The sequence below is a fragment of the Pecten maximus genome, chromosome 19 (assembly GCF_902652985.1).
Source record: "Pecten maximus chromosome 19, xPecMax1.1, whole genome shotgun sequence".
In the NCBI taxonomy this organism is placed as follows: domain Eukaryota; kingdom Metazoa; phylum Mollusca; class Bivalvia; order Pectinida; family Pectinidae; genus Pecten; species Pecten maximus.
The window spans coordinates 19,654,567-19,666,115 of NC_047033.1; the positions used below are offsets into that span (position 1 = coordinate 19,654,567).

Sequence of the window (11,549 nt, forward strand, 5' to 3'; positions counted from 1 at the left end):
TATTATTTATTCATTTAAATGCTATCTTTAAAAAATCATCATTATATTAATTCAAACGAGTAGGATTTTAGATCTGTGATTTTAATATGCATGCATTCCGAATGTCATATAATACATAATCCGACATTACACTATTTCGGATTTTCTTTCCGGATGTCAGACAGTAGTTAGTTTGTACGAAAATGGCGGCGCCCATGTTATCAAACCTAACGTGGAATCGCAGTTCATGGTATTGTTTTTAACAGAAAAATCTGACTTGGAACTCGTGTGATTGAAGAGGAAACATAATTCACTCATAGTTCACAGTTCATTGTAGATCTAAACGACAGTAATTCGTCGCTCCAAACGCTTCTCCAAGACTGATACAAAACATTGAACTGTTGAAACGATTTATAGGTAGGCGTACTGTAGTCTATAGTGTATTCACTGTTAGTGTTGGACCTGTTCTACTATATACTTATATAAGTGGTCTTATTCAGTCTAATTGTGTTGGCGGATCTGTGACTGTCACGACTTTCTCGCCATATAGAATCACGTAACATTGCTGTAGGACCACTAATTTATGGAAAGAGAATCGAATTATCAAACAATACTAATGATTATCTATAAAAAGGGCAGCGTACTGTCAAGGTTAGGTACAGGGATTTTCCTACAATTTTTCGTCCGGGCCCAGGGTCCATTGAATTGGGAATTTTTACGCGACAAAATGTGAAATTGGAAACGGGAAAAGTGAAATTCAAACAAATGCATGTTCTTCTTAATAGATTATTACCTTTATTAATTCTTTCTTTTATTTCATTTGGTATTTATATCTGTTATCTATTCAAAATTGCCTGAGGTCTTTTCACATTGTCAAGCATATTTAATCTTGAAAAATTGACTTTTATATTGGGAATTTTCACATGATTTTCTTTAGGGGAATACCCAGATTATCCCTCTATGTAAATGATCAGTTACTACATTATATAGGTTTCATATTCATTAAATCATAACAAATTCATTTGCTTCACATTTGATTTATTAACATTTAATGTAGACCATAATGGGTAAAATGAAAAAGAACCGACAGAAGTTCCATGCAGCGGCCAAGAAGAAAGATGACAACAAGGTTGAAATAGTGGATATGTTGGATATGGAAACTGATATGAAGGTATAAGTATTTTACAAAACATTTTTAGGGACAATTTGCATTAATTGACAATAATTTTATTTTAAAACAAAAGTCTGATCAACAATTACCAAAATACAGGTAATTTCAAAAACTGATAAAAAATTAAAGGATTTCATAATATATTAATTTGTTACTGACTGCTAAATACCTGATACCTTCCAAAGTTGAATTTTACAGATCATTGGACAAGTTTGAAATGAAACCTTTTTTTTTAACTGACAGAGGGGAGATAATCAGGAAGGGAAGTAAGATTTCAAAAGCAAATTATCTTCCCTTAGATTATGTTTACTTGTGTGACATGCAAAGCATGTTGCCCAGTTGAAAATGTTGTCACTCACTTTTCTCCTCCATGAGACTTCTAAAAAGTTGGCAAGTATGTGTGTATGGAATCATAAAAAGTGGTCTGAAAGTGTCCCTAGGACATAGTTGACTACATTTGTAGTGGAAAAGCATTTGACACTAAGCATACTAATCAAAAGTGATCGTAATGCTTTACCACCTTAAAGGAGAGTACTATATAAACAATATAATATGTAAGTAAGTGAGAGCTAAAATAATCTTTCTAGAGTCTGAAAACAAATAAAACTGTAAATTGATGTCAGGAAGCATGTGGTTACTGTTACACAATGTAATGAACACCCATAAGCTTAAAAGAAGAAGGAAAAATAGAAGATTTTATATGACAAATATTTCAAAATGAAAAATTATTGTAATACACATGTATAATTATATGTATCAATCATGCAGTTTATGTTATATTCATGAACATGGAAATCTGCAAAACACAGAGAGAGTTTCCTCTCGCAAGTGTGAATTTTTCAGCGTATTTTTTATATTTAATGTCGTCTGAGTATATTAATTGTGTGTGAGTATTTTCTAGGTTAAGTGACATAGGTCAGTGTGAATTAAGGAAAAGTTTATGTGAGTTAGACCTGGTAGTTGTTGTGAGTCCCTGGGACCCCTCCAATCAAGGGAGGATTGGCAGATTTAGATATGATGCTACAATATAAATGTTACCATATGAGTGTGTTAATATAATGATGGATTTTATTTTCACAGCCGCCGGCACCAACTTTTGAAGATGATAACATATTTAAAGGTAAATAACAATGTACTATATATGGTATAGAATCTGTTTAATTGTTTAAACAACTATGTCATACAAAGTTGGGGAGGGGGGTATACTTATATACAGTGTAACTTCCCAAAACTGAACCTTCTAAAAACTGAACACTTCTGAATACCGAACAAATTGTCATTATAGGGAATTGGTCCTTCTTTATTATAGTATTAAAAAACTTCCAAATACTGATCCTTCTAATTTCCGAATATCAGACCAATTTTGTATCCAGTTCCTGTCAAAATATACCAAAAATTACAGTAGGCCTAGTGCCGGTTTGTAATCGGGTACATTCCAAAAAAAAGGCTCCGTCTGATAAATTATATCTGGAATTTGACCAGTCATTTCGATCAACTTCTCCAAACCGAAACCCTCTGTAAAATGAACAAATATCAATGTCCCATGCATATTTGGTTTATAGGGGTTCCACTGTACTGGGCATTCTGTCTAGGACAGAACATCATAGAAAATGGCACAGTCATCAATAGTTCTTTGCTTTCAATTTCATATTTTATACTAAAAAGATATGTTGGGAGCTATGTCAGTTCTGATGTTTAGATATGTAATATTACTCAGTTTAGACATGTTAATACACTTACTTATTGAAACCTGATTTCCGAATTCAAGAAGTATGTAGCGATGTTAGAATTACATTATTATGGTCTGTGCAGTGCTTCACGTTCTCACCTTTTACAAGCTGATAAATGATGGCGATTTTACAAGTCAGTTCAGTTATTATGAGATTCTATGTTTTTTAAAATTTTCAAGCGAAAATTGTCTGTGGATCCATCTTGAAGGCCCGACAATTGGTCCGAAATATTGGACTGCCAACACTATTCATTAGAACACATGTTAGTTTAAGAAGATTTTTATTTAGGGTACTTGAACTGTTTTCTTTACACTGATGTTTATTGTGTTTGTTTACTCCTAGAAATAGCTCTACAGAACAAATGTTCATTGTTTAAGATGTACAGCTCTAAGAAAAATTCTTGTATCTTGTACTAGGACTGAAGATAAACAAAGAGACATTAAAACAGGAGCTGCCTGACTTTGATACCCGAAGTACGATAACCAGCAAGTCTCTCAAAGGCCTCAACATGAAGAAAAAAGACAAGAAGAAATTGAGGCATGAACTATGGATGAAAAGTAAGAATATTTCTGTAAGATAAAATTCTTACTAATCATTACAGGGATAAGAGTTAGAATGATGTTCCAAAATAAAATTAAACAGAAAATGATGAGATGATGAATCTAATGCATCATATTTTAACATATCTTTTTTTAAAATAAATTTACAGAGCTGAGTTCTATAGACAAAGCTAAGACAGAAGCCAAAGCCAAGAAGAAAAGACAACAAACACCGGTAGTTGGTGATATCAGAATACTTGGTGACGCCCTGCCAACCCTCGATCTTTTATTAAAGGGGTCATCAGGCCCAAAATCAAGGTCAGTGTCAAGAATAATAAATGGCTACCAAGAGAATAAGATCATAGGGTGATGATCAGAGTTTGTCTCTCCTGTATAACAACAAATAATAAAACCTGTCCATACACTCGCAACTGGAGGGGAGGTAACTCTTACAGTTAGAACAAGGGAGATGCATATACATATATATATCCAATATTGAAAATTTATTATTTATTTTTTATTATTTGATATTAATTGAGTTGATATTGGCATCTAATTTTATTTAGACCTATTTGTAGTTTTTTCTATTGCCTCCATTGTAGGAGTATCATCACCATCGATCGTTAATATCACTGAAGAGATCTAGAAGGACAGAACAGCTGCGTGATGCAGTTCAATTATGTTTTGGCTCAATGTGACCCACTAACTTGTATTCAAGCTGCTAATATTTTATGTGTCTTTTGTACAATCCATCAATATTTAACTCCAATAGTTAAGTTTATTTCCAGTACAGGATTAAATAATCGTCTTTACTAGACTCAAAATCATAAAGTATGTGTATATTATATATAAAATGAAATAGTTGAAAAGGTCAAAGTGAAACTAATTAAAATTGTAGCCAAGTTTATAGAGGAAAACACTAATAGGTGTCTTTAATTAGCTTACATTATTCAACTTTCAGTGACAAAAAAGAGACTACTACAAAAAGTATTCCGAGAGAAAAACAAAGGCGGAAACAAATGTAAGTATAAAGTATCATCAGGTTAAGATGGGGAAGATTTAGTATGTGTGAAATATACATTTTACTATCAGTAATCACGAGATATCAGTAATACTAGATATCAGTAATCACTAGATATCGGTAATCACAAGATATCGGTAATCACTAGATATCAGTAATCACTAGATATCAATAATCAATCGATATCAGTAATCAATAGATATTGGTAATCACTAGATATCAGATGGGGGGGGGGGGGGGGGGGGGGGGGGGGGGGTCGGGGGTGTTTGGCATAGGCTAGTGTCAAGTATAGTCTGTTTCACAAAAGGTACTTGTACTTTGTGAATCATGAAAGTGAGAAGTTATGACAGGAAGTCAGTTGACAGCACAAGGACACAAGTTCCTAGCCCATAGTCCTTACATGTATATGTATTATATTACTAATGATACATAAAATATATTTTATGAACTTGGGCTAGGAAGTCTTGCCAAGTCCCTGTGGTTTATATGAGAACAGCATTTGTAAAAGTATAGAAGACTGTATTACAGTAATGATAATACACACAGGTCTTCCAAAATCCACTCTATGTGGACCCCGAGTCCCTGTTATTAAGTACATTTCTGTGGTAATCCCTGACAACATTTAATCTTATTCATCCTCTAATAAGCCCCCTCCCTTATCTAGTTTACAACTGTTGTATGAAAGCTTGGGGAAGGCTTATTTGTTAGCTTACTATTTCAGCTCATCCAAAGTTTGTTTAAATGAATGACTTGTTAGTCAAAAAGCCAAAATCTTTAAACAACTTCTTCTCAATAACTAAGAGGCCTAGAGCCTTGATATTGTGCCTGTAGCGTGTTGGAGTCAAGGGCTACCAAGAGCGTTCAAATGAATTACCTTGACCCACATCCAAGGTCACAGGAGTCAAATAGGCTTATATATTTAAACTATGATTTTTCCATAGCCAAGAGCCCTGATATTAGGCAAGTAGTATGCTGAAATGAAGGACTAGAAAATGTATTGACATAAATAAACCTAGCCTACTCTGATATTACAATAAAGTGGTAATCACCTTAGTACATTGTATATGCAGAAATGACATAGATCAACTTCAAAATTACTGTAGAATCAGGTGACAAGCCCATTTGGTTTTTTGTTAAATTGATGATTCTGAAAAAAAAAGAGAGAGCTTTTATGTGGGCCGATACTTACTTATTTGTGGATAAATACAGTAATCTATCTTTTCTTTATTGCAGGTTGAACAACATTTCTTTATTTAAGCAAGTGTTAGCTCATCCATCTTATATTGAGAATCCTACAGACACAATCAGGGAACACCTACAGAACAAACTACTACAGGAGGAAACCATGGATACATAGCTACATCAGTCAATTATAGGGAGGTCAGCTACATCAGTCAATTATAGGGAGGTCAACTACATCAGTCAATTATAGGGAGGTCAGCTACATCAGTCAATTATAGGGAGGTCAGCTACATCAGTCAATTATAGGGAGGTCAACTACATCAGTCAGTTATAGGGAGGTCAGCTACATCAGTCAATTATAGGGAGGTCAGCTACATCAGTCAATTATAGGGAGGTCAGCTACATCAGTCAATTATAGGGAGGTCAACTACATCAGTCAATTATAGGGGAGTAAACTGGTCAACACTTACTTATGTTTACACACACACAGCTACATCAGTCAATTATAGGGAGGTCAGCTACATCAGTCAATTATAGGGAGGTCAGCTACATCAGTCAATTATAGGGAGGTCAGCTACATCAGTCAATTATAGGGGAGTAAACTGGTCAACACTTACTTATGTTTACATAGCTACATCAGTCAATTATAGGGGAGTAAACTGGTCAACACTTACTTATGTTAACACAAACATAGCTACATCAGTCAATTATAGGGAGGTCAGCTACATCAGTCAATTATAGGGAGGTCAGCTACATCAGTCAATTATAGGGAGGTCAGCTACATCAGTCAATTATAGGGAGGTCAGCTACATCAGTCAATTATAGGGAGTAAACTGGTCAACACTTACTTATGTTTACACAAACATAGCTACATCAGTCAATTATAGGGAGGTCAGCTACATCAGTCAGTTATAGGGAGGTCAGCTACATCAGTCAATTATAGGGAGGTCAGCTACATCAGTCAATTATAGGGAGGTCAGCTACATCAGTCAATTATAGGGAGGTCAACTACATCAGTCAATTATAGGGAGGTCAGCTACATCAGTCAGTTATAGGGAGGTCAGCTACATCAGTCAGTTATAGGGAGGTCAGCTACATCAGTCAGTTATAGGGAGGTCAGCTACATCAGTCAATTATAGGGAGGTCAGCTACATCAGTCAATTATAGGGAGGTCAACTACATCAGTCAGTTATAGGGAGGTCAGCTACATCAGTCAGTTATAGGGAGGTCAGCTACATCAGTCAGTTATAGGGAGGTCAGCTACATCAGTCAATTATAGGGAGGTCAGCTACATCAGTCAATTATAGGGAGGTCAGCTACATCAGTCAATTATAGGGAGGTCAGCTACATCAGTCAATTATAGGGAGGTCAGCTACATCAGTCAATTATAGGGGAGTAAACTGGTCAACACTTACTTATGTTTACATAGCTACATCAGTCAATTATAGGGGAGTAAACTGGTCAACACTTACTTATGTTAACACAAACATAGCTACATCAGTCAATTATAGGGAGGTCAGCTACATCAGTCAATTATAGGGAGGTCAGCTACATCAGTCAATTATAGGGAGGTCAGCTACATCAGTCAATTATAGGGAGGTCAGCTACATCAGTCAATTATAGGGAGGTCAGCTACATCAGTCAATTATAGGGGAGTAAACTGGTCAACACTTACTTATGTTTACACAAACATAGCTACATCAGTCAATTATAGGGAGGTCAGCTACATCAGTCAATTATAGGGAGGTCAGCTACATCAGTCAATTATAGGGAGGTCAGCTACATCAGTCAATTATAGGGAGGTCAACTACATCAGTCAATTATAGGGGAGTAAACTGGTCAACACTTACTTATGTTTACACAAACATAGCTACATCAGTCAATTATAGGGAGGTCAGCTACATCAGTCAGTTATAGGGAGGTCAGCTACATCAGTCAATTATAGGGAGGTCAGCTACATCAGTCAGTTATAGGGGAGTAAACTGGTCAACACTTACTTATGTTTACACATACATAGCTACATCAGTCAATTATAGGGAGGTCAGCTACATCAGTCAATTATAGGGGAGTAAACTGGTCAACACTTACTTATGTTTACATAGCTACATCAGTCAATTATAGGGGAGTAAACTGGTCAACACTTACTTATGTTTACACAAACATAGCTACATCAGTCAATTATAGGGGAGTAAACTGGTCAACACTTATGTTTACATAGCTACATCAGTCAATTATAGGGGAGTAAACTGGTCAACACTTACTTATGTTTACACAAACATAGCTACATCAGTCAATTATAGGGGAGTAAACTGGTCAACACTTACTTATGTTTACACAAACATAGCTACATCAGTCAATTATAGGGGAGTAAACTGGTCAACACTTACTTATGTTTACATAGCTACATCAGTCAATTATAGGGAGGTCAGCTACATCAGTCAGTTATAGGGGAGTAAACTGGTCAACACTTACTTATGTTTACACAAACATAGCTACATCAGTCAATTATAGGGAGTAAACTGGTCAACACTTACTTATGTTTACACAAACATAGCTACATCAGTCAATTATAGGGAGGTCAGCTACATCAGTCAATTATAGGGAGGTCAACTACATCAGTCAGTTATAGGGGAGTAAACTGGTCAACACTTACTTATGTTTACACAAACATAGCTACATCAGTCAATTATAGGGAGGTCAACTACATCAGTCAATTATAGGGAGGTCAACTACATCAGTCAGTTATAGGGAGTAAACTGGTCAACACTTACTAATGTTTACATAGCTACATCAGTCAATTATAGGGGAGTAAACTGGTCAACACTTACTTATGTTTACATAGCTACATCAGTCAGTTATAGGGAGGTCAGCTACATCAGTCAGTTATAGGGGAGTAAACTGGTCAACACTTACTTATGTTTACACAAACATAGCTACATCAGTCAATTATAGGGAGTAAACTGGTCAACACTTACTTATGTTTACACAAACATAGCTACATCAGTCAATTATAGGGAGGTCAACTACATCAGTCAGTTATAGGGGAGTAAACTGGTCAACACTTACTTATGTTTACACAAACATAGCTACATCAGTCAATTATAGGGAGGTCAACTACATCAGTCAATTATAGGGAGGTCAGCTACATCAGTCAATTATAGGGAGTAAACTGGTCAACACTTACTTATGTTTACATAGCTACATCAGTCAATTATAGGGAGGTCAGCTACATCAGTCAATTATAGGGGAGTAAACTGGTCAACACTTACTTATGTTTACATAGCTACATCAGTCAGTTATAGGGGAGTAAACTGGTCAACACTTACTTATGTTTACATAGCTACATCAGTCAATTATAGGGGAGTAAACTGGTCAACACTTACTTATGTTTACACAAACATAGCTACATCAGTCAATTATAGGGAGTAAACTGGTCAACACTTACTTATGTTTACACAAACATAGCTACATCAGTCAATTATAGGGAGTAAACTGGTCAACACTTACTTATGTTTACACAAACATAGCTACATCAGTCAGTTATAGGGAGTAAACTGGTCAACACTTACTTATGTTTACACAAACATAGCTACATCAGTCAATTATAGGGAGGTCAACTACATCAGTCAATTATAGGGAGGTCAGCTACATCAGTCAATTATAGGGAGTAAACTGGTCAACACTTACTTATGTTTACATAGCTACATCAGTCAATTATAGGGAGTAAACTGGTCAACACTTACTTATGTTTACATAGCTACATCAGTCAATTATAGGGGAGTAAACTGGTCAACACTTACTTATGTTTACATAGCTACATCAGTCAATTATAGGGAGTAAACTGGTCAACACTTACTTATGTTTACACAAACATAGCTACATCAGTCAATTATAGGGGAGTAAACTGGTCAACACTTACTTATGTTTACATAGCTACATCAGTCAATTATAGGGAGTAAACTGGTCAACACTTACTTATGTTTACATAGCTACATCAGTCAATTATAGGGGAGTAAACTGGTCAACACTTACTTATGTTTACATAGCTACATCAGTCAATTATAGGGAGTAAACTGGTCAACACTTACTTATGTTTACATAGCTACATCAGTCAATTATAGGGAGTAAACTGGTCAACACTTACTTATGTTTACACAAACATAGCTACATCAGTCAATTATAGGGGAGTAAACTGGTCAACACTTACTTATGTTTACACACACATAGCTACATCAGTCAATTATAGGGAGTAAACTGGTCAACACTTACTTATGTTTACATAGCTACATCAGTCAGTTATAGGGGAGTAAACTGGTCAACACTTACTTATGTTTACATAGCTACATCAGTCAATTATAGGGGAGTAAACTGGTCAACACTTACTTATGTTTACATAGCTACATCAGTCAGTTATAGGGAGTAAACTGGTCAACACTTACTTATGTTTACACAAACATAGCTACATCAGTCAATTATAGGGAGGTCAGCTACATCAGTCAGTTATAGGGAGGTCAGCTACATCAGTCAATTATAGGGAGGTCAGCTACATCAGTCAATTATAGGGGAGTAAACTGGTCAACACTTACTTATGTTTACACAAACATAGCTACATCAGTCAGTTATAGGGAGTAAACTGGTCAACACTTACTTATGTTTACACACACATAGCTACATCAGTCAGTTATAGGGAGGTCAACTACATCAGTCAATTATAGGGGAGTAAACTGGTCAACACTTACTTATGTTTACATAGCTACATCAGTCAATTATAGGGGAGTAAACTGGTCAACACTTACTTATGTTTACATAGCTACATCAGTCAGTTATAGGGGAGTAAACTGGTCAACACTTACTTATGTTTACATAGCTACATCAGTCAATTATAGGGAGTAAACTGGTCAACACTTACTTATGTTTACATAGCTACATCAGTCAATTATAGGGGAGTAAACTGGTCAACACTTACGTATGTTTACACAAACATAGCTACATCAGTCAATTATAGGGGAGTAAACTGGTCAACACTTACTTATGTTTACACAAACATAGCTACATCAGTCAATTATAGGGGAGTAAACTGGTCAACACTTACTTATGTTTACATAGCTACATCAGTCAATTATAGGGGAGTAAACTGGTCAACACTTACTTATGTTTACACAAACATAGCTACATCAGTCACTTATAGGGGGGTCAGCTACATCAGTCAGTTATAGGGAGTAAACTGGTCAACACTTACTTATGTTTACATAGCTACATCAGTCAATTATAGGGGAGTAAACTGGTCAACACTTACTTATGTTTACACAAACATAGCTACATCAGTCAATTATAGGGAGTAAACTGGTCAACACTTACTTATGTTTACACAAACATAGCTACATCAGTCAGTTATAGGGAGTAAACTGGTCAACACTTACTTATGTTTACACAAACATAGCTACATCAGTCAATTATAGGGAGGTCAACTACATCAGTCAGTTATAGGGGAGTAAACTGGTCAACACTTACTTATGTTTACACAAACATAGCTACATCAGTCAGTTATAGGGAGGTCAACTACATCAGTCAGTTATAGGGGAGTAAACTGGTCAACACTTACTTATGTTTACACAAACATAGCTACATCAGTCAATTATAGGGGAGTAAACTGGTCAACACTTACTTATGTTTACACAAACATAGCTACATCAGTCAATTATAGGGAGTAAACTGGTCAACACTTACTTATGTTAACACAAACATAGCTACATCAGTCAGTTATAGGGGAGTAAACTGGTCAACACTTACTTATGTTTACATAGCTACATCAGTCAATTATAGGGAGGTCAACTACATCAGTCAATTATAGGGAGGTCAGCTACATCAGTCAATTATAGGGAGTAAACTGGTCAACACTTACTTATGTTTACACAAACATAGCTACA

The 11,549-nt window shown here is 35.6% G+C and overlaps 1 protein-coding gene across 3 annotated transcripts; it reads left to right on the forward strand.

Moving 5' to 3' along the window:
- Window positions 1-183: 183 nt before the first annotated feature.
- LOC117318182 (ribosome biogenesis protein slx9-like) lies at window positions 184-11,265 on the forward strand. Of its 3 annotated transcripts, none has more exons than XM_033873208.1 (8): window positions 184-396; window positions 1,037-1,150; window positions 2,231-2,270; window positions 3,297-3,437; window positions 3,590-3,737; window positions 4,381-4,440; window positions 5,674-5,876; window positions 11,177-11,265. In XM_033873208.1, the coding sequence occupies exons 2-7, from the start codon at window positions 1,043-1,045 to the stop codon at window positions 5,795-5,797; spliced, it is 621 nt and encodes a 206-aa protein (XP_033729099.1). In that variant the 5' UTR covers window positions 184-396; window positions 1,037-1,042; the 3' UTR covers window positions 5,798-5,876; window positions 11,177-11,265. The 3 variants fall into 3 exon arrangements, with proteins under 3 accessions (XP_033729099.1, XP_033729100.1, XP_033729102.1); XM_033873209.1 differs by having other exon boundaries at window positions 5,674-5,848; window positions 11,177-11,263; XM_033873211.1 differs by lacking the exons at window positions 4,381-4,440; window positions 5,674-5,876; window positions 11,177-11,265 and adding an exon at window positions 4,022-4,347.
- The last annotated feature ends 284 nt before the right edge of the window (window positions 11,266-11,549 follow it).